General features: G+C 42.6%; 1 protein-coding gene across 2 annotated transcripts in view; it reads right to left on the reverse strand.

Annotated features, from left to right (window-relative positions):
• LOC145405847 (protein lethal(2)essential for life) overlaps positions 1–24,477 on the reverse strand; it is a 37,631-nt gene that overhangs the window by 2,618 nt on the left and 10,536 nt on the right. The window contains exons 2-3 of one of the 2 annotated variants that reach the window (XM_080277095.1): positions 2,903–3,007; positions 1,623–1,791 (exon numbers count right to left, since the gene is read on the reverse strand). In XM_080277095.1, coding sequence (XP_080133221.1) covers positions 1,623–1,791; positions 2,903–3,007 — 274 coding nt within the window. The remainder of the gene's footprint in view (positions 1–1,622; positions 1,792–2,902; positions 3,008–24,477) is intronic. The other variant, XM_080277096.1, reaches the window with a different exon arrangement.

Genomic DNA, 24,477 nt, shown 5'->3' on the forward strand with positions numbered 1-24,477 from the left:
TAATTACCCACTAAACCAACGGGTGCCATAATTTGGTTAACTGGTTACCACCTAGTGTAGCAAATGGTTTCTGGTGTACAGGAAACCATTTAGTTTGTCACTCAATGTAGAGTCACATGTAGACAGAAGGAAGAGGAAAGAATGAAGGAAAGAAAGACAAGAGGATGGAAGGAAGAGAGGAAAGGGCAGTTGACCGAGAGCAGCATTAAATCAAGTGAGTGGATTGTGAACCCCCCACCTACCTATACATACCAGTATATGCAGTATATATCCATCCATCCATCGTCCAATCTTACATTGCCCCATGAGGAGCATAGGAGCCAAGGGCTTGGCAGTTGGTCCCAACATTTAAGATAAGAGTGACCAGCCTCACTCATCCCTGAGTGACATTACATGAGCAATCAACCCCAACCATCCCTTGGATATAAACCTTCACTGGCTCAATCCAATTGGAGTGCAATAATTACCCATTAAACCACCAGGCGCCAAAATTTGGTTATATGGTTACCACCCAGCGTAGTAAATGGTTTCCTGGTGTACAGGAAACCTTCTGGCTTGTCACTCAATGTAGAGTCACCAACAGGCAGAAGGAAGAGGAAAGAATGAAGGCAAGAAAGACAAGAGGGAGTGTAAAGTTACCCGTAGGCAGAAGGACAAGGAAAGGAAGACAGGAGAGGAAAGGGCAGACACCCAACAGCATATATATATATATATAAATTGTATTTGTGATAGGTGGGTGCATAAGATATGTAGTAGTATCAGAGGTAGACTGCGAGATAATGCTGATTTCATGTGTCCGATGTGTCGGGGAGAGATTGTCGGTCATGAAAGTATTCATCTTGCTGGTGAGTCTCTTGAGTGTGTGGAAGAGTTTTGTTGCTTGGAAGACATGTTATGTGCTGGAGGTGGGGCTGGAGCTACCTCTGTGGCTAGAGTGAGGGGTGGCTGGAAGAATTTCAGGGAGCTGTTGCCACTCCTGACATTGAGAGGACTCTTCCTCCCTGCTAAAAGATTGTTTGGTGTGTAATGCTGTATGGCAATGAGACCTGGGCAGTAAAGGGAGATGATGTTCATTGGCTCAAATGCACAGAAATGACAAGCATTAAGAGAATGTGTGGTGTGTCCTTGAATGCGAGGAGAAGGCGGCTAGGTTTACGAATGAAGAGTTGAGAGGAAAGGTGGGACTGGAATGGATTGGTGTTGTGATAAGGAGGGATACATTGGGATGGTTTGGGCATGTGGAGCAGATGAGGGATGGCAACTGGATGCTGAAAGTGAGAAGTGTGAACGTTGCAAGTATGGTTGTGAGAAGCAAAACGAAAAAGACCTTGAATGAGGTCATGGAGTGTGACCTCAGAAATGGGACTAAATAGGGAGGTTGCCTGAGATTGAGCAGCATGGAGAGCTGCCAGTGAGTGAAATGGGTGCTTATAAACACTGTCCATAACGCTCAGACATTTTTCATTCATTCAGTTTACTATATACTGGTACTAGACACACAAAAATGTAAATACAGTACAGAACTGAAATGGTAATAATTTTGGTAAAAAAAATTCCTACTGATGGGTTAACAAAAAGTACAGCTGTATGCTTTGGTGCACAGTACAGTATATCAGCCTTACCAGGAGTTTATTGTCAACAGTCTTGACAACAATCTCTTCAGGCTTGTATTGGCTGACATCAAACCTAAGCTTGAGCTGCTTGCAGTCACCGTCCTGCTGGATAAGCGGAGAGTTCATCCCCTCTAGCCAAGACCCTGTACCCTGATTGGAGCTCCCCTGATCTTGGTGGCTGAAAAAAAATGGTGAATATAAGCAATATATCTCACACTCATATCTAACTTAACACCATTATGTGTTCCAAATAATACTACATTAAATGAAAATCATGTTGAGTCAGGTGTGAATTGTGTTCCAACAGTAAATGTTATACTCTCAGGTAATATAAAATCACATTCAGAACTGCAAATAATTATCAAAATGGATCTTATTTTATGATCTGGTGTATCAGTGTATATTAAAAGTTTAAGCCCCTTTGAAAATTTAAGAAACGGTGATATACTGAGATCTGTGCAAGTGAGTTAAATATAAACTCACATCCTGACCACTCTGAACAGTTGCATGTTAGATGAAAAGTGTTCCTATGTTGATTGATAACTTTACAGTAAAAAACAAGTGAAGCATGTTAAATGAATTACTGATGCAGTTATACAACAAACAATTTTATTCTGGTTACAAATAAGTGTCCTGTATACAAAGGATTAGAAGAATTTATCTCTGGGATGGATGGGAACTGGGATTTTATTCAGATGAAGGAAACATCCAGACACCGGGTTAAAACCTGTATCAGTTAAACTCCTCATTATGGCTAGGAGATTTTAGTGTTATTCTGACTACTATATCACTCTCATCTTAAATGTCAGGACCAACCGCCTAGCCCCGAGCTTCTACGCTCCTCATGGGGCAACGTAGGATTGGATGATGGATGGATGGATGGATGGACTGACTACTGTCAGGTGACTTTCTTTGACTGAAGAAAGCAACCTCACCCCAAAGAGTATCCTCACTTTCATACAAGCACAGTGGATTTTCATGCACTTTGCACTGTGACCTATGACTGTCAAAATGGTCCTTCCATACCACTGACCTTAATGACAGTCATAAGAGCTGCCAGAAGCTGCCCTTCTTAGATGCCTCCACAGTCTCCCAGAGGAATATTGGATTTTTTGTGTCACAAAAATCTGTTACACTTAAATTTCTAGTCAGACTGACTTAGACTGCAGCAATTGGAATTATAGTGTAGTTATATACAATACTAAGCATGGTGAAAGGGACATGGCAAATGTTAGATATGTATAGTCTATGGGTCATCAGTGTCATTTTAATGAAAGTGTGAGAAGCACCGTGTAGATGATGACTCAGATTCACTTGACACCACTTTGGTTTGGCCATCTTTGTCTGTAACCCGAGTTTCCTTCCGCATGGAGCTGTTGCACACGGTTTCTGCTCTGTGACACCAAGGGTTTTTCATAAGTACCATAAAAATACAGGAAACACAATGCAGAAAAAAAGGCAGTTAAAAAGTATGATCCATGTGAATAAGGTGGTTAAAACAATAATGCATTGAACAGCACATAGGCAAAGAGGCACAAAATGAGGGTGAAATACAAATTGAAAGAATGGGGAACAAATGTTTGATAATATAAGAAAAAAAGTTAAGGGTAAAAAAAAAAAAAAAAGTCAATAGTCAAAATCAAATGTAGCACAGAATATAAAACATTGAGAGAATGGGAGGGTGAACCAAAGTGATCCATTGTAACAGTTACGGTAATCAGCCACATTATAGCAAGAAAATCGAAGCAAGAATTATTTTTAAAAAATACGAACAATAGGTAATATCAAATAATGTAAATTCCATAGCAAGAAACATCACCATCCCAGTGTTGAAGATCCATCCGAGTAGGTAATGCAGCATGCAAAGAAGAAAAAAATATGTTAGTAATATTAATGGTAATTAACTTAGTCTATTTAAGTAATGGTAAAAGGTAAGGTAAAGGTGGGTGCAGTCACCTTAAGGCGCTTTGACGCGGTCTCATCTCCGTAACTTAGGCCTTTGAACATGTGGTGGGTTTTTCACTCAATATCCTGGGACACATGGCCACTCCATCATTCAGGTTACCACAGTTACCTCCCCTAGGCGCTACCCTAAACACTCATTTTACCTACGAACCTACAAAGGGTGGATGTACACCCGAATCAAGTGACGTCAAGTGTCCGCACTAGGATTCGAACCCTGGCGCTAACGGGCCGGCAGCTTCGCAGTCAGCGATGCTAACCACTCAGTTAAGAGAAACTGAAATTCAATAGTTTTACTATCTACACTGTACATCAAAAGCTATCATATCAAGAGATAGAAGCGCACAGTGAATGGGCAATGAGGTGGTGCGTCCAATGCATATCCAACCTACCATAATTCATATCTTAAAGCCCAGAACTGGTGTTGTCTTATTTTGTTTCTTCATATTGGTTTGATAATTTTATTCAGCACAGGAGAGTATTTTCAAACGAGAAGGGCCAGATTATCCAGATACAGCATTCATTAATTTCCGTCCCTAATATTTGGCTCGTCAAAGCTAAATACTGTATAGTCTGTAAACATCCTCAAAATGATAGCACCATATTCAAGGAGTTAGGTAGCGTCTAGTTATACAAGGAGGCTTTGCACACAGGCAAAGAAATAAATGTACCTATGTAAATTTTTCGGGGAAAAAAAAAAAAGTTCCACGTGACATTGCAGTCACTTCCGCGCTGGCTCACCCCACCCTAATCTAAACTGCTCTCTTCCTTTCTCATCTCATCCTTCTCAACGCTGAAGACTCTTCCTTTCTTTCTCCAGTTCCCTCCTTTTCTTAAGAACTAGTGGGATGAAATAGTCTACAGTGTGCTGACCCATTTTCAAGCTGTTCGGGGTTGCGGTCTTCCGATGCGACAGATGCGTTGAAGTTACTGTACTGTACAACCAATTAAAAAATAAATAAATAAAAATTCGGCACCCCTTGGTGCGATGAGCCTTGAAACCGCTCGTGAAAGCAAAACCGTTTTCATTTGATTGTGTGGATAATTCAGAATCCTTGGTACATGTACAGTCGTCAGCACAAATTCGCTGCAAGCCGCTCGTGTGATGTGGGTCGTTTTGTCTGGCAACGGTGTATGGGAACTAGTTGCCACACAGGCTTTTATACGCTTTAAAGACGTGTTTGTAAGAGTTAATACTGTAAATCACCCAGATTAAATTATTCTTTTTATCTGATTAGCGTAAAAATGTGCAAAAGACGACAGATGAATGTTGTCGCGTTGCGAAACTCCTGTTCTCTCCCTCGTATCCATCCCTTGTCCCTCCCCACCCTCCCCTCCTCCTTCCCTCTCCCGCTATCCTTCATCTCCACTCCTCTCTCTCTCTGCCCTGTCTACCTTATATCACCCACAACGCTAATCATCGTAATAAACCGCACTCTTCTCTATTTCTTGTCTAATCCTGTAACCTTTTTGCTCCTCATCATTCGAGAGTTTCATGCCATGCAACAGTCTCTTTCTCCCACTCGTTACTCCACACATGATGCAGCAGTTCGAAACTTTAGTGTTTCAGATACTGCTTCGTGATTCAGTGAACAGTATGAGGAGAATGGGAACATTTTCCTATGGAAGAGAGAGGGCGAGAAGTGGGAGGAGTGGGCACAAATGTGTTTAATTTTTCCTTCTGATATAGCTGGCACTGACTTCCAGGCTCACTCAAACAAATACTAGCAAGGAATACATCACAAGAACCAGACCTCAATGTTCCTGTATCTCCCGGCTCTTGGTAGTGACAAAGGGTGGAGAACAGAAAGACAACTGGCGAGGAGTGGGAAGAAGACGAGGAGGGTAAGAATGGGACTAGAACAGGAAGAAATATTGATGATAAACCTTGGATATAGTTGGTAGTACTGCAAGCAACTGGGAATAAGGCAGACTGGGTTTAGAAAACAGTCAAGAAAGAATTGCGATGCGCCAATCGGGTTAGTGCCGTGGATAAATGAATGAAGGTAGAGAGGATGGGGAAAGGAGACAGTGGAGAGGCATGAAAGTGAGTGGGGGGTAGGAGGGAGAGAGAGGGGTGGAGGGGGACATCAGGAGGAGTAAGGGGGAGAGACGGGAAGGGAGCTTACACACTGTTATAATGAAGAATACCAGAGTATTACGCTCATACGTCGTTCCATAACATTCTGTCAACTCTTGCACTTTTTTAAGCGAATCAATTACGGTATACAGAGAATTGTACTCTAGGCAGTCTCTGGTACCACTTTTGAAAAACACATCGTTAAAGTGTATAAAAGTGTATGTGGCAACTCATCCCATTACACTGTTGCCAGACAAAAGGACTCGCATCACACTAGTAGACTTGCAGCGAATTTATGCTGACGACTGTACATATTCCATACTGTCACAACTGATGTACAAACACGACTCGGTCCTGTCACTAACCAAATTATACACCGCCGAAACCGAAACACTAGAAAAATTAACTAATCTGTGCAACTAATCCGAAAAAAAATAAAAATCATGCGACCATGTCCCTATCATTTCACGACGCACTAGGGGCCATAGTATTATCTTGAAATGGTTTCCAACAGCATCTATTCCTTGAAGATTATTTGGTATGTTATTCATGGCTTCATTACCGACACAACTTCATACATAACACAGAGGACAAAACTGACATCCGTATGCGGAAATGAACTGGTAAGCCGATAATAATACCTTCTCCGATCTCATCCATTTCACATTACACTCGCCCTCTGACTGATCCATGCATAATACTCGTGTGTGTGTGTGTGTATATATATATATATATATATATATATATATATATATATATATATATATATATATATATATATATGCGGTAATGGTGTCACGGATGGTATAACAAGTCCTCTAGTCCGATACCAACACAGACTTTCTCGGGGTCTGGCACTAGGGTCCGTAGTAGGTCTCTCTCTCTCTCTCTCTCTCTCGTTCTTCCAGTTCTCTTCATCTCCACTGTGGGAAGAGAGGGCACTTACTTTAGTAGGGCAAATTTTGTGATAGGAGACAGGCGGACGAACAAGGAAGCAGTGTGTGTGTGTGTGTGTGTGTGTGTGTGTACTGGGTCAGTGAACCTCCGTATAGATTTTCTGCCGGACACGACCTCGGCACTCCCCTCGCACTTTGTCCTCTCCATCTTCCGCTATGGGTACATATTTCGTGACATCAGTGCTCGTGCCTCCGACACGGACAACATCAATGCTCGTAACCCCACATTGGCACCATCAATGCTCGAACCCCCCCATTGGCCACATCAGTGCTCGTTCACCCACACTGGCATCATAAGTGCTCGTACCTCCAGATTGGAGACATCAGTGCTCGTACACCCACATTGGCATCATAAGTGCTCGTACCCTCACATTGGCAACATTAGTGCCCGTACCCCGCATTGACACTATCGATGCCCCTACCCCTACAATTCGCGACATCAGTGCTTGTATCCCCATCATTCGTAAAAATCAGATCTTTCATAAGCTGCACAATATCGCCTGGTTAAAAAAAAAAAAAAATACAATAAAGCTGAAATATCACCACTGTAGAGAAAGGGTTCACACTTTCACTACTCACAGGTTAAGATTTCGTATATCAACAGTTCACATCACCGAAGTTTGATTCTGCGACACCAAAATTCTCATCTTCATAATTCGCTGCATTCGAGTTTGTATGTAGTAACTTTCCTTTAGTTCGTCCACTTTAACTTGGCGGAGATTCTCGTCCATTTGCAACCTTCTCGTAGCTACGTGGCAAAATAAGACAACACTAAATCTCTACATCTTTCCATAGCATTAAGCACTTCTTCACGACTAACATCATATTTTAGTATTAATATCTTGTGAATTGCATCATGGCTCAGGTATGAAGGACATATGGCTATTTTAGGTCAAGTGCAAGTGGACAGAGTATAGTACAATCTGCAATATAACAGCAGAATAGATCACACGACATATTGTGTGTGCAAGCAGTAAGTGCAGACACGCCACTATAAGTCATGAAGCGCTACATACATTATGCACCCAAGTTATGGGTTAAGTTAGCTTGCACTGGAAACACACACACACACACATGCAGCCACTTGTTTCGTTTCTCTTGTCATATATTTTTCACGCGTTTATATGGCGAATCATCCGATTTTGACCTTCACTTCCGACCTTACCCAACCAAACGTAACTTACCCTAATCTTTCCTAACCAGACCTGCTATAACCCAACTGACCATACCTAACCTAACTCTCTCCTTTTTTTTTTTTTTTTTGTTTCTGTCACCCCGTTCTATCAGCTCCCTGGTTAAATTTCAGTGGAAGTTTCACTATCATTCATACTTATTTTCGACCATATTCTATAAAGAATTAAAGTTAGTACAATAAACGATATATCGATTAGTAAAAGGATGTCTTTAGATTCCATGGTTTTACGAAAGCACAAATTTGTCGAAAATGTATTTTTCTTTTCACCTAATGGATTTTGGTCACTACTGCAACTTGAATACTAAGTCGTGGTTGTACAAGGACGAAACAGTTATGAGGTAGCACTGAGTCTCCTTGGTTATCTGCTTGATCAAGCCTCTAATCTGACTACATTTGACCATCGACCGAGCTGAAGGGGGTTCGGGTTTTTCTTCATATTAGAAAAAAATCGAATAAAAACGCTATAGTATAGTTCCAATGGGACGTGGCCTGAAATGCGTAGTTACAAATGGGGCGTGGCTTACAAGGGAGGCGTGGTCTGATCAATACCACAACACAGCACTCCTCAGAACCCCGCCACTACACACCACACGTTACTCTCATTCCATTATGGTACTCTCTCTCACTCATTCCATTATGGTACTCTCTCTCTCTCACACACACACACACACACATCACTCATCTCTTCGTCCTTTCCTCTCTCATCATACGTTCCTATGACGTTCTCCTTCCTTGTCATACCCCAGGTCTCTTTTTCTTCCCCCCTTCTACCTCCCCTCTGTACACCCCCATTTCTCATCCCTTCTTCTATCTCTTTTCTCTACACCTCCTCTCCCTCTCTCAGCATCCCTCTTTCCTCTCTATCTGCCTCTCTTCTCTACGCTTCCTCTTTCCCTGTCATGATCTCCCTCCTCCCCGCCTACTTACCTCTACGTCTCTCGTTTCCCATCTCTCTCTCTCTCTCTCTCTCTCTCTCTCTCTCTCTCTCTCTCTCTCTCTCTCTCGTGCGCTGTGCTGGAGGCTGATCAATGCACCCCCGCGACACTTTAATACAGGATCATTTATGGCCGAAGACTCTGCAAATTTATCGGGGGGAAGCGCTATCGATTTCTCTATACTCCGTCCACTTTAACTTGGCCAAAAATTGTCAGCTCTCCATCTTGAATGCTGAGCTATAACAAGAGGTTAACGCTAGAATATAGTGTTACGAAGAAATGCTATGGAAAGGGTGGAGCCGTAGTACCGGGATTGCCTTATTCTGTAAATGACGAGGATCTACTTCAGGTTACGATGAGAGAACAGTAAATTCATACAGACTGTATATTCCTCAAACTACTTCCATTGATTACATTAAATATATTTATACACATAAGTAACTTCATCCATACAATCCCCAGTCTAAGTACATCCATATACTCCACTAATTTAAATAGAACCATGAACTGTACCATCTAAATGCAATTATATGAATCCACAAATACATCCATACATTAAAAACTTAAATACATAGATCCCACACTCGAAATATATACAAGAACTGCACTAAATACACCTAGTAACAAAATAATCTCGTTTCCCCCTCAGTTCTCACACAGACACTACTGTCATACAAGACTATCATTATTATGGCTGGATAGACACACACCCGGAAGAGAGTGACCCTTTTTCCTCTATAACCCTGGGGGCTGATTTGTAGTTAATGCTCTCATAACACGCTAGGTTGATGACACAGATCCAGTAGCTTTATAAGAACAGGTTACGTTGATGACAGATCCGGTAGCTCTATAACACACTACGTTGATGTCAGAGATCCAGTAGCTCTACAAAACAATTGGTTGATGTTAGAGATCCGGTAGCTTCATAACACGCTACGTTGATGTCAAACCACTAGCTTTGTAATAACATGCTACGTTGATGACAGATCCCAGTAGCTCTGTAATAACAAGCTACTTTGATGAATGAGATCCAGAAGCTCTGTAATAACACCAAAGGAGCCTTCATTTTTTCCCCATAATGCACGCACGGTAGCAGTCCCATTACTACATACACATACCATCACAGTACAGTACAGGTGCAGAGAAACTCCTAAACGTACAGTATATATTACTGACGACACATTTAGTGGCTTTATAATAACACTAACGAACACCTAAAGTTTTCCTCATACGCATGTGCACCAAGCAACACATTAACATAGAAACAACACACACACACACACACACACACACACACACACACACACACACACACACACACACACACACGACAGAACAGACCAGGCACGTTTTATTATTTTGTTTGTTTTTGCGCACACACATGTACACATCACAGAATACAACACGCAAACGTTTTTTCGTGCATACACATATCCACACACAAAAGAACACTTCACACACGGCCCCCATTGCATGTTTTTCTTGCAACTCTTACCTATAAATTATTATACCTCGTAGTTCAATTTTCCTTAGCACATTGTCATCTCTCTCTCTCTCTCTCTCTCTCTCTCTCTCTCTCTCTCTCTCTCTCTTAAAGGTGCATTCTCATCTTACACAAAACCCCTTCCAATGTCCACACACACACACACACACACACACACACACACACACACACACACACAGAAAGAGAGACAGAGAGAGAGAGAGAGAGAGAGAGAGAGAGAGATGAAAGAATATGAACAACACAGCAGGGAAGACTGAGATGAAAAACAAGTAGAACAAATCAAGTAAAATGAAGAGACGAGAGACAGAAAATGAAAAAAAAAAAAAAAGGATGGAAGAAAATTTTAAAAAGATAGAAGAAAATGAAAAAGCTAAGGGAAGTGATTAACTAAGCATGGAAAAGCGATCCGTGGAAATGAGGCTAAACTTAGGAGCACTTTCTCAGCAAGCCCTTAAATAGCTGTCTAGACGCTCTCCTATAGAGGCGTGTGGGCGTGACGGATGTAGGTGGGGGCGTGGTTACTTCCATCAGTCTACTGTGGGTGTGGGTAGACAGAGTGGATTTAGATAGAATGAAAGTAGGGTGGATGTGGATGTGGGTAATGTATGTGAGTATAACTGTGGACAAAATGAGAGAAAGGATGGGTATAGGATAGACTAAAAGTAGAGTGGATGTGGATCCGGGTTGTGAGCACGCGTGTAGATATGGATAGTGTATGTGGGTGTGGATAGTAATTAGGGTGTGGATGTGAGGAGTGAATAACAAAAGACTGTGGGTAGAAAAGAATGCCGAGTGGGTGTGGGTGTGGGGTAGTGAGGATGGGTATCGTAATGTAGTGAACTAACAGTAGTGTGTGTGTGTGTGTGTGTGTGTGTGTGTGTGTGTGTTGATAGTGAGTGTGGGTGTGGATGGTGTGAGTTTAAGCAGTGAAGAGTCGTTTGGATAAGATTATCTCACGTGTAGGATAAGTTTTTTGAGGATGGGTAGTGAGACTATGATTAATTTGACTAAGGTGTGGGCTGAGCGACACAGGTGTAGCCTATGTAGTGATGGTGTGTAGTGTAGGTTTGTACTTGGTGACTTTAATGAGGGTATGTAGTAGGTGTAAGTAGTGTGGGTGTGTTGTAGGTTTATGTAGTATATGTATGTAGCAGCTGAATCTAATGAGAAGGTGCAGTAGGTGTATCTAATGATGGAGTGTAGTAGGGATATGCAGTATGGGTTCGTAGTGGGTTTTGGCAGTATAAGTGTGTAGTGGGATTTGGTAGTATGGGTGTGTACTGGGTGTAGGTAGTATGCGTGTGAGTGTGTGCAGATAATGTGGGTTTGTAGTAGATTCTAGTGTACATGTGTAATAAGTGTTAGGTAGTGAGAGTGTGTGTGGTTGGCGTGGGCAGGAACAAAGTGCATTGGGTGTAGATAGCGTTGGTGTGAGAATGTGGGTGCGAACAGGAGTGGGTGCGTGTATATCTGGTCTGCCAGTGCACCTGTTTGTTTTGCTACCAGACATAAGCCCCATTAACCCCGTGTAAACGAGGAGGAAGAAAACAGTTAAATCCTTCACTCCCACCACATCTTTTTAAATATCCATTCTTGTTCCCACCAGACGAGATTTATTGAGCTATGGAGAGTCCTAGATTAGTGAAGGGGTTAATGGAGGCTTTGTCTAACTCCTCCAGTTTGAAAAGTTTCTCCCGAGCTGAATACAAATCGTCTAGATACAGCAAGATTAAAGTGAAAAAATCGTAGTTAAACCCAAATAGGTACAAGTACATCCACTGCCCCCGAGATTTTTTTTTTTTTTTTTTTTTACCGTCTCCTGGCATTTTTATTTCGCCTGGGACAGACTTTTAAGACAGACTTTTCGAAATGGAGGGGACATCAACAAATCCCGGAATATCAGATGTCTTTCCTAAGCCAAATATTTGTCTGACAGCAGCCAAAATGAACTAAAGAAGACGTCATCCAAATTCTAGAACGTCAAATAAAATTAAGAGATTCCTCTACGAATACAGATACGTAGTCTGCCACAGGAACTCTTCAAGCAATTACTGTATCTCATGCTATCTACCCGGGTACCTAACTATGTATCTACCTCCCTGAGACGCTGCCAAGCTGTCAATATGCCTGCCCACTCGCCAGTCTACTTTGGCATGCGTAGTCTACACAGTATCATGTATAACTCTGCCAACCTACTCATATTTTTACAGGGATTTCGCTGTCTACCTGAGTCGAAAAATATATCTACCAGCTTATTATAGCGCGTTTTCTCCAACCTAAAAAAAAAAAAATCCTAACCCCTTTCAGTTTAATTGATGGCTAAGTGTTGTCAGACTGGAGGACCGACTTGACTATCAACCAAGGAGACTCATTCCTACTCATAACCAAGGTTCATTGAGTCTCATCCACCCTCGACTTAGTATTCAAGTTGTGATGTCCCAGTTCCCTCAGATGAAACCAAACTGACTATAAATACCTATCTAAAGTAATTTTACTCGTATTTCTTGGAAGAACTTACACTCTTATAAGGAACGTCTTCAGGGCCCAAGTTGGGTCAAAACTTGCATCATCTCAATAAACAATTTTATATAAAGATTCAAGTCAGTATAAACTTGCTGTATCATTTCAGTTATCACAGTTTTCATAACAACGTGCAAGTGGGGCCTAAACTGTTGCAACTTCTCAATAAAAGCAATTTCCATATGTGGGGATAGTATAGTTCTTCCAAATACTTTTGTGTTTTCCTTTTCTTACTTTTGGATCCTACCTACTTCACGTATTAAATGAGAAGTAGGTATTGCATGATGATGATAATGATGATTATAACGACACAGATGATGATTATGACACTGATAAGGATGAGGATGACGTACCGTACCTAACCCCTGTGCACCTGCCTACGTTGCCGTCAGCATGCAAGAGCGAAGTATGTGTGCGAGGTAAGTCTGCCTCATCAGTGAATCACGGCTCAAGGTCACCTCAACAAGCTGATTCACTCGCCCTCACGTCTACACACTCATACCCTTACATCACCTCTAAAATCAGCGACAATGAACCTTTTTTCCAGCTTTAAGAACACGATGACAAGGTGAAAAATCGGCCTGGGTATATACATGAGAGCAGATATCAGGCCGGCGGGAAAAGAAAATTATGTGATTGTTCACAAAGTAGGACTGTAACCACCACCATCACCATTAGCATCATCATCATCACCAACATCCCACACAAAGAAGAATTATGCCCACCACCACCACAACCACCATCATCATCATCCCATATATGGAAAAGCCGCCTAGTCTGTCTCATAAATACAGACCTTTTCCACACGTAGGCAATATTCTTCTGTTAGCTTATGGAATGCTTTCAGTATACGCAAAGGGATATACGGTGAATCAGTCTCCACCACGACGCTCTTGCATCACGCCTGTGATGGTGAAAAGATGAGTAATGTTGCGAGACCCTGACATTAGCTAATACACAGTGACGTGACGACACAGGACCACGGGTAACAGGACTATGGACTCTATTGAGAACCCCCTAGTGACTGCCGGATCCTTCTCTCTGCCGAGGTCGCCGTGTTCTTGAAAAGTCTATATACCTGGCAAAGATTTGTGTCCTTTTGCAGCATATTTCGCGTAGCTCAGTGGTAGAATAAGACGGAACTACGGCACTACATCCTTTCCATAGCACTTTTTCGGGAGTGGCATCATATTCTCGAACTAATTTCTTGTTACAGCTAAGCATTCGGAAAGGAAGTCGTCAATTTTATGTCATGTTAAAGTAGACAGTCTATAACAAACTGTGACATGACAAGAAAGGACTTGGATAATATGGACTCGAGATTTTGGTGGAATTCTCAATGACAGCCGGATCTTTGTGCCTGTATGATTGTTTTTGTCTGTCCAAGTCGCTGTATTCATCAGTGCTCTATACAGAGGTGTCAAACTGGTGGCACGCGGGCCACATGTGGCCCTCTAAGAGGAAAAGTGTGGCCAGCAGTGACTTAAGAAAAAATGAGAAACAACAAATGGAAAATCCCATTAAATTTGTCATATGATCAAGTGAACAAAACTTACAACACTGTTAGGAAATATTGATATTTTGATTGATAAAAATACCATTTGAATAATTTACTGAACAAATATATCACGAAACTTTAAACATTCTCAATAACTTGAGCACACGCCAATGCCATTGCAAGGGTTAAAGGACGTACCGAACTTCTCTGAACGTTTGACTAGGCTGCGGCTTTGCCGTATTATAGCCCATGTTATACCAGTATTATTTTCTTTCAACAAGTTTCCAATTTTATATTACAAATTTAACATTTGCATGCACTTTAAAGTATTAATGTATAGTACAGTGTAAAAATATAGTTCACTAATCTGATGAAAATCAGGAAACAGTATTTCCTATTTTGATAAATTTGGACTAAGTGCAAAACGTAAACAAGCTGGACTAGGCTCCCAGGGACTACCCTTCAACCTAAGAAGAAGAAGAAGACTCACGTATCACAACTTTGGGTGAGTTTCTACATTTATTTGAGGTCAGTGGTTATTGTAGCTTATGCCTACTGTGAATGGGGATAAAAGCTGTTAGAGAGAGTAGTCAGCAGTTGAAATTGATAATAAGGAGTGTTGATAGTCTCAGAAAATTACATGTACGCAGACTTGGCCCTGAGGCGATCAACAGAAGTGAAGTGTGGCCCTTGGGAAGGATAGAGGTTGAGCTGTATGTCAAGAAATCACCACGAGAGGTAATGCTAGTTATGAAGAGGTATATGGAAGTGATGCACAGTAGTAGTTGTCTTATTCTGCGACTCTGCTACGGAGAATGAGCTACAAAAGGACGAGAATCTCCGTGTGAAAGTAAAATAACTGCCACAAAAGGACGAGAATCTCAGTGTGAAAGTAAAATAACTTTAGGAATCATTCACATAGTCATTTCACATCAACTTGGTCTTAAGCCACATGTCAGGTACTATATTTAATTAGTCCTCCTCCTCCACCACCATCATTATCATCGCCTTTGTTTCAAAGTATAAGATTAAAAAAGAGGACAAGGAGAGGGATGAGTGGAGATTGAAGGAGAATAAAATAGTCTGATAAAGGGAAGGTGGATGTGAGAGAGGGGGGGGGGGTTATAGATCGATGGAGAGGGACGCAAGGCAACAGGTAAAGAAGGCCCACAGTGAAGCAGGCAGGCAGGCAGATAGGATGGATGGGTGGATGTATGGATGGGCAAAAACAGTACGTACATGGATGGATGGATGGATGGATAGAAACAATACATGGATGGATGTATGGAGGGATGCATGAATGGAAGAATGGATGGATGGAGGCAGTCGTATATGAGCAAATCAGAAAGTAAGTAAATAAATAAATATATAAATATATATGGGCCACAGTCAAGCCCCACCAGATATACAGCTGCAACCCACATCAATCTGGTGAGTATGCACGTGTGGAGGGGCCAAACCACCCCGCTTGTCAAGCCAAATGGATGTGTCAACCCTCTTATCTAATCCCTTCAGCTGAACCATCCCCTCCCTCAATTACTCTTAAATTTATTACTTCTAGTATTTCTTGACTAAGGTAAATCATCTTTTGTTAGTCTATATATAATTCCTAAATGATACAATTGCAGGGAGGTTACTAGATTTTTTTTATTCGTAGGTAGAACAACAGTGGAGAGATTATTCTTTACATTTATATATAGGTTAACCAACAAAAAATAAAGTCGCTCGAGATAGATTTGAAAAATTCCTAAGTCAACCAACAGAAGAGAACGAGTTTTTCGAGATAGCGTTTTTATTAAGGGGGGGCTGCTAGGAATTTTCTGAAAAAAAAAAAAAAAAGTGCTTTTGCTTGAATAAAATAACCAAAAGCACCAACCATATGGAAAGTTTTACCGCCCTTTGTCCCTCAGCTGCTTCAGGCCACCCACTGTACTAACCTTTTAAACATTATATTTACCGTGTACTGTATAAATTAAAAATAAAAAAAAATAAAAAACACGCCGCCCTCAGAAAATGTTGGACAGTATCTCGAAATGTGTGTGAGAGGTCTGTATGGCGACAAGTGCTGCGGTCAACACAACTTGATTGTTAGTCTGCACTCCCCCCACATACACCCTCTCTCGGGAGGTGATGCGATACGACACACACACACACACACACACACACACACACACACACACACACACACACACACACACACACACACACACACACACTTGAAATTATTCACCTTACGTACAACACCACAATTATTCTGCTGCCTCTTTGTCTGGCTAGCAGTGACGTCGTTAGAAGCTATTGAATTGAGGGAGGGGGATGCAGACACGTTTAATATACAGCCTGGTACAAAACACTACCGAATATCTTCACCCCTTCTGCTTCTCACTTTCCTCCGTTGGCTAGTGTTCCTAAAATGAGACCCTGAGGGGAGTGGTATGTTTCTCTGGCCACAAACGATGCTCCTTCAAAATACATACCTGAAACATTTCCGTCTTTATATTCTAACACAACAGATGGAGCGTTTGAAATATTCCCCAGTAACTTCAGGAATGTGTACGCCTGGTATTTTATTATTACAAAATGAGGAAGAAATTTTATACAGCATAATTATGAACTACACTGTCTTTTAAAAAATGTTCAGTAAAACATCCACAGCAACACCACACATTCTGAAACCGACGTTTGTTTGTTTGTGTCTGCTGGCAGGATTACTCAAAACCAAAAGAGAGATTTGGACCAAATTTGGTGGGTAGATAGCCCATGTCACAGGGAACAATCGATTAACTTTTGGGACCGATCCGGATCATATTACAGATTCTGGATCTGGATTTTTTTTTTTTTTTTTTTTTGTGTGTGTAACCCTAATCAATGATGAGAAAACCTAACCCATAATGAAGAGTGGATTGAAAATTACGTTGTCCTTGTTGGAGAGATTCACTCCACTGAGTGCCCCTTTAGTTAATCTTGCTATCTTCAGACGATTTCATTCTGTTCAGGGAGAGGCGTCAGGCAGTGAAGGGGCCAGTGGGGCCTTATGTCCATATGTCCACCATTACATATGGGTCCATCCAGTTCTTTAAAATTAGCCTCTTCGCTACCATACTCCTTTCATTCTGCCTTGGCCTAAAATTGTCAGTTCACCATCGTCATTGCTGAGTTGTCGCAAGCAATTAACGCCAGAATGACTCTAGTCAGGAAGAAGTGTTACGACAAGGACGTAGAGCTTTGTTTCGCCATTTAGCTTCAGAAAATATGGTGCACAAGAGCGAATTGGACAACTTATGGTGAATAGAGTATGGGGGCACTTTTAACCTGAATAAAACTGTCTGACATCAACAAGCATAGATTAAAAAGGGCGCCATCCGAAATCACAGGGGTTAACTCAAGAAAATTCGCAAGTATTAACCCAGGTGAGGCCGCCCCAGCCCCACCACCGCTTCCTAAAATAGACATCTTGGCAACGGGTGGAGGCACAACTGACCTTGACAATAGAATCGAAAGAAAGAAAAAAAAAATAGGGAGGCGGCGTCGGATAACCAGTCCTGGCGAAGGTGGGGAAGGGGATGATGGAGGGGTAGGTGGAGGGAGATGAAGGCAGGAAGGAGGACGAAGATAGAGGGGGGAAAGGAGGAATCAGGAGGAGGGAAAAAAGGGAGGACGGGGGAGATGGAAGGGGAAGAAGGAGAGGGAAAGTGTGGAGGAGGGGGAGGAGTAGGGGATTTGAGATGAGTGAAGGGAGAGGGGAAATATGGGGCAGGTGGAGGGGGAATGCAGTGGGCAACATGAAGGAGAAAGAAGGTGGAGGGGGAAAGTTGAAGGAGGTGAAGGGCTGGAGGTGGGGGAAGGTGCAGTGGGAAGGTGGGGGAGACTGACGGGGGTAGATGGACGGGGAAGAAGGCTGAAGGAGGAAGAGGGGGGAAGATGGAAGGGGGGAAATGCAGGTGGTGGGGAATGACATTTTGGGGAGGGGGAGAGATGAAGGCGGAGGGACCACGTGGCAGGGCACTGAAATAAGATCTGCCTCCACACACACACACACACACACACACACACACACACACACACACACACACACACACACACACACACACACACACACACACACACACACACACACACACACACACACACACACATTTTCCAGCACACCAACACAAGCTGCAAGCCCCCCCCTTTCTCTCTCTCTCTCTCTCTCTCTCTCTCTCTCTGTGCGTGTGTGTGGATGAAAGGCAGACAGCTTAATGACAAAATGCGGTAAATTGCAAGCTTGCAAGCCATGAAACCAGAGAATCAGGAAAACTAGTGCAAAATAGAGAGAGAGAGAGAGAGAGAGAGAGAGAGGATTAATATGCAAGACTGATGTACTGCGTCAATATAGGAAAGAGAGAGAAGGGGAGAAGGGAATGTGTGTGTGTGTGTGTGTGTGTGTGTGTGTGTGTGTGTGTGTGTGTGTGTGTGTGTCTGGGATGGTGGGGAGGGGGAGGGAAATGCCAACACGCAAGCGGTGTGTCAACAGACGGTCTCTCTCACACCTCACTTTCCTCCTCTCTCTCTCTCTCTCTCTCAACCTCATATCCTACGCAGTCGGACTTTTCTCTCATGTCCCAGTTCACCCTGTCATCTCCACTTTTCAGCTTCCTTCCTGTTTCACATCTCTCTCTCTCTCTCTCTCTCTCTCTCTCTCTCTCTCTCTCTCTCTCTCTCTCTCTAATTACCCATGTATATATTCACCAGACGTGCAGCCTTGTGACCGCCTCAGCCGCTCGTGACATTACCATATCCCTTCCCACACCATACACATACCACCACCAACCTCAGATATACCACCACACCACAGACATACTAAGAAACCACGGATATACTACCACAACACAGATATGTCACCACCAAACCGTAGATATACCACCACACCACAGATACTCGTATACCACCACCAAACCACATATATATCACAACACCACAGCCTTAACACCAAAAATAGACAATGACAACAGTAATCTACCTACACCCAGACACTTTAATCCCGTTAGGAGTGGCCAAAAACAAATCTCCTCCATGTCACCCTGTCCTCTCCAACTCACACACCCCTCCCTCATATATTTCTCTACCCCATCCCTGCACCTCCTCCTCGGCCTCCTCCCTCCTCCTCCCTCCTTCACCTCATTCATATACTCTCTTCTAGTCAGACTCAGTTTCCATCCTCCGTACATGGACAAACCACCTGAGTACTTCTCACTCTTCCAGTCACATCCACACCAACACCACAGTCTTACTTCCCAGTTTGTCTGTCTCTCCATGTAATTCAACATGCATCTCTCAAATAGCATACTCATAATTATCAGGTAGGGAGAAAAAAAAAATTCCCCAGTGTTTAATAAAAGAAATTTATGACTGGCTACTTATTTATTCAGTCTTCTTCTTCCAGCCGTTAATATCTCTCCTTCATTCAGGCTATTACGTCCCGCCACGTTCACCCACGGATGGAGACATCATGCTTGTTGCTATCTTTGCACCGTTTTCTCATCAGTTAAGTACGCTCCCTGGCAGCTCCTCCTTGTCAGTTTATTTCTGTTTATGTCACTTTATATGTTTTTATATGCTAACTGTTTCAACATTAAAAGTATAAATTCATAAAAGAGAGTTTTAAAATGAAATAGGCAATATATGTATCGATCGAGAAGTGTCAGAAAATCTCCTTGAACTGTACGTATCCTCATGAATGTTACTCATGCACATGACGTCAGTACTGGAGACAAGAATAGCATACCAATATATAAGAGAATGATGTAGTCGTATGCAATATTAATCGCTATGGAAGAGGAACTGCCTTCAAGACTAAAAGTGACAAGAATACAGTCCTTTGTTTCCTAAGTCGTCTGCTTCCTCCTGTCCACCTGTCTGCTTCCATTACCGGACTGGCAGGCACAGAAACCAGACTGTGAACCTGTTATGCTCTTCAAGGTCAAATGATCATGCACCCGGGAAACTAATATCCAGGGGTCGTGTTCAAACAGGCTGGGGACATTTCGTAACATCTATTCCTTAGCGATTTATCGTTTGATGAGATGATGAAAAATAACATGATGAATCACTAATCAGATAGCTATATTAGGAAATGAGTATTAAGCATAGCCTTCGAAGAAAAACTAGTATAATAGGAAAAGAGCCCTTACTCGGAAAATTCAAGATCAGAATATCCTAGTCAAATTAGACTAGCCTATATATTGTCATTCTAGTTGTGTTCTGCTTTCTAAATCATGGACCGAAAGATTAGGATAAAGAGTGCTGTATGTCCAATTTCAATATCCATGATAATTTCCCATATCATGTACGTCAATTGTCAGTATAAAATAATGTGACACAAGACTGATTTTTTCTTTGGTATTGGTAATTCGAATACTAGTAACTAGACATCCCAAATTGTGAAGAAGCGCTGTTCAAATAAAAACTCTTGAAAGCTGTCGATAGTATGCTCCTTTACTGAACTATACAGCACACCCAGGACTAGTAAAGAAGTAAACTAGAGGCAAAGGCCAGAACATTAAGGAAAAAATCACCACGAAGGCGTACGTTAGGTCCATAACCAAAACGAACAGGAATGATCTCCAAGTAACTAATAACAATGCCATAATAATTCAAGATAATAACAAGGCATGAGTGCAAAGTAGGAACCATGTCACAGAAATGTAAAATAGCCTAATAAAGTATAGCCCTTATGAAAAACAGGAAAAGTGAGATACTGGGAAAGGCCATCAGGAAAATGAGTTTCAATTACAACGTGGCGCCACTTTCCAACCCCGCCCCGTCTCAACCTACACCACACTGGGCAGGGGAGGGGGGATTCTTGAACATATTTAAGATCGATTCTACGTCATACCTTTGATACTTGTTTTTGCAGAAAGAACTAGAGACAAGGACAGCTTTTGTACTCTCTTTCCTTGTCCTTCCTGGGAAAATAACACGTTACGATGGTACAATTGATTATAAGGGTGTTTGTGAATTCGATCAAAGACAGGCTGAATGTGGCGCCCATCTGACCCGCCCCGCCCAACCCTGCCCTGCTTTGCCCTGCCCTCCCCCGCTCCGACCTGCACTGCCTGCTCCGCCTAGCCATGTCCTGCATTTCCCTGCCCCGCCCAACATCCGTCTTAGCGCTCTAGCTTCAAGCACGATCAATCATTTCTGCTCCGCTCCTTCCCACATCAATTTGTTCTGCGCTGCCAGGGCCCACATCAGTTTGTTCTGCGCTATCCCACCACACATCCGTTTGTTCTGCACTGTCCAGACCCACTTCAGTTTAGTCTGCACTACCCAGCCACACACCAATTTGTTCTGCACTGCCCCGTCACACATAATTCCTCTCCGCAGTGCCCTGTCACACATCGATCACTTCTACCCCACAGGACCACATTGCCTCACATTAGTCTAACCCACTTCGCCCCACATCAGTCTATTATGCATCGCTCTGCTCTAAAGCAGTCTGTCCTGTCCTGTTCGCCCATATCAGTCTGTTTTGCGCTTCTCTGTCCCAAATAAGTCAGTTCTACCCTTCCCAATCCTAAAAATTAGTCTGTTCTGTCTTGCTCCGCCCAAAATCAGTCTGTTCTCCTCTTCTGTGTCTTGATATCAGTCTGTTTTGCCTTTCCCTGTTCCAGATCAGTCTGTTCTGTTCTTCCCCGCCCAAAATATGTCTGTTCTTCCCTTCTCTGTCCAAAATTAGTCTGTTCCGTCTTGCTCTACCCCAGATCAGTCTGTTCTTCGTTTCGCACTAAATAAATAACTTCATCCCGTCTCGTCCATAAACATATACTGTCCAAAACCAGTCATTCTGTTCTTGTCTGCTTCGCTCCCAACAAGTACAAAAGCGTAGTCACAGGGAGGGGAATCAGGAGGACGGTAAGACAGACACAAGGCACAGACTGTGAAACAGGAGACAGCTGAAGGAGACAGTGGCATGGTACGGTAAAACAAAAGATAGTTGAATGAGACAATGGTATGGTATGTTTGAAAAAGGAGAAAACTAAAGGAGACAGTGATAGGGTATGGTGAAAAAGAAGATAGTTGAAAGAGACAATGGTATGGTACGATGAAACAGAGGAGAATTGAAAGGGACAACGATATGGTACGGTCAAACAGAAGATAGTTGAAGGGGACAGTGGTATGGTACAACAGGGTCCACAGACATCGCCTTGACTCAACCTTACATAACTCTCACCCCAGTGCCGTCACCCCGCCCTTCCCACCCCTATCTCAAATTACCCGGGATCGGCATGCATAATCTTTGGTATAGGCTAATCTGGTGATACAGGAGAGTAAGATCTACCCCACGTTCCTATGTAGCTGAATTAGACTTACCGTATACAGGATCGATGAATAATATAACACGTGAAGGGCAGACTTACACCATGCTCCTGTACACGAGAATTAGGCTCATAAATTACAGAGGACAGGCGTGCATTATACAAGCTAATCTGAAAATGCGTAGAGGAAAGACCTACGCAAAGTTCCTATACAATTGGATTAGACTAATGTTACACAAAATCGGCGTAAATAATCTTCGGTATAGGATGATCTGATGATAAATGAGAGAAAGGCCAACCCTACGTTCCCATACAGCTGAACTATGCTAAATATCATTGTACGTCACATACAACTTTGATGAAGACGCGTATCGGTACAGGAAATAGTTGTTAAAGTTGTCATATGCCAAATACCGGGAATTAGTCACATAGGCTTTAGTCCCATGCAAGGGGAAAGGAGGACAAAATATTTGTCTCTGTCATATGCTATACGAAGGATGAAAATACCGCTAATCAGTCATCCTAAAATGTAAGTCCCATGCAACAGACAGAGAGGGGATCACCTCCAACTCAAACTTAACCTAACAACAAATCGACGTCGAGACAGTACGCACGGTAACGTAATAATAAAATCAATGCTTCTAGGAGGTTCCCCCAGCGCCGGGCAGTGTGCCAAGAGAGGTGTGGTGCTGTGGAAGTGTGACGCAACCACACACCTCGACCTCTACCGCATTCCTGACCTCGCCTTCACATGCACATCTACCATGCCCACTATTACTCATCCTCACACATCCTTTTCTTAATGCACATCAAGTCTCCAATCATCAGGAGATGCAGTTAAGTCTCTGTACACAAATACAGCAAATCTATATTTAGCAAGCTAAGGCTGATCACCAATACTTGAAGCTACCCAAACCCTGCCAACCCTAAGGCTCTGACCATACCCACATACATACACAGAAGCATACATACATACATATCTAAATGTCTATCTATATATTTATTCATTTATTCCACTATAGGCCTATGTCAGGTGCCTCATATGGAAATAGCACAGGTGACCCAGATACAGGTAGGACCATTTCGCCACTGTCCGGGAGTATCAGTTATTAGGGCAGGATTATTAGTTTCTTTTCTGATAAACAAGCCTCAGAAGATGAATACTATAAAGGGTATTTTTACTTTACGTTGTTCACTTAATTATTCACTTTGATTTTGAAGTGCTTCGTAGCTGAGGACGGATGAAACGGAAAGGAAAGAGGGAAGCAAGAGGGCGAATAGGGTAGCTAGAAGTGGGGAAAAAACAAAGAAGAGGGAATTAGGGAAAGGTGAGGAGAGATGAAAGGGAAGGAAAGGAGAGGGATGGAGACAACAGATGGAGAGAGGGGGGGGGGACAGCAAATATAAGAGGAGTAAGGAGAAGGCAAATGAATGGGATGATGAGATGAGAGGGGAAGTTGTAAGGAGAAATTACAAGCAGACGAGAGGGATGAAAAAAGAGAGATGGAAAGAGGCGAGAGGGAAAGTGGAGAGGGAAGATGATTGAGGAAATTAAGAGCACATGAAAGGGAAGAAAAGACATAGATGGAGAGAAAATGAAAGTGGGAAGAAAGAGTGATAGAGAGAAGAGCTGAGAGATGAACTGGCGAAGGAAGATGAAAGGGGAATTAAGACTAGACGAGAGGAACGAGGGATGGAGAGAAGGGGAGAAATGGCGATGGAAGACGAGAGGGTAGGGCGTGAGCGAGCGAGGTGATGGCCGCCAAGAAACACACCGCCAATGAAAGAGAACTGACAGAGATGTTGGTAAGCTTTACATCACTCGAGCTCATTTTTAACATCAAGCTCCTTCAACCCCCTTAGCCTCCTTCAGTCCCATGTCGCACTGCTTGTTTAGTTCATGCTATCTCCAGA

Source organism: Coenobita brevimanus, chromosome 68 (genome assembly GCF_032717465.1).
Source record: "Coenobita brevimanus isolate Jiangsu-jjx chromosome 68, ASM3271746v2, whole genome shotgun sequence".
Taxonomy (NCBI): Eukaryota; Metazoa; Arthropoda; class Malacostraca; order Decapoda; family Coenobitidae; genus Coenobita; species Coenobita brevimanus.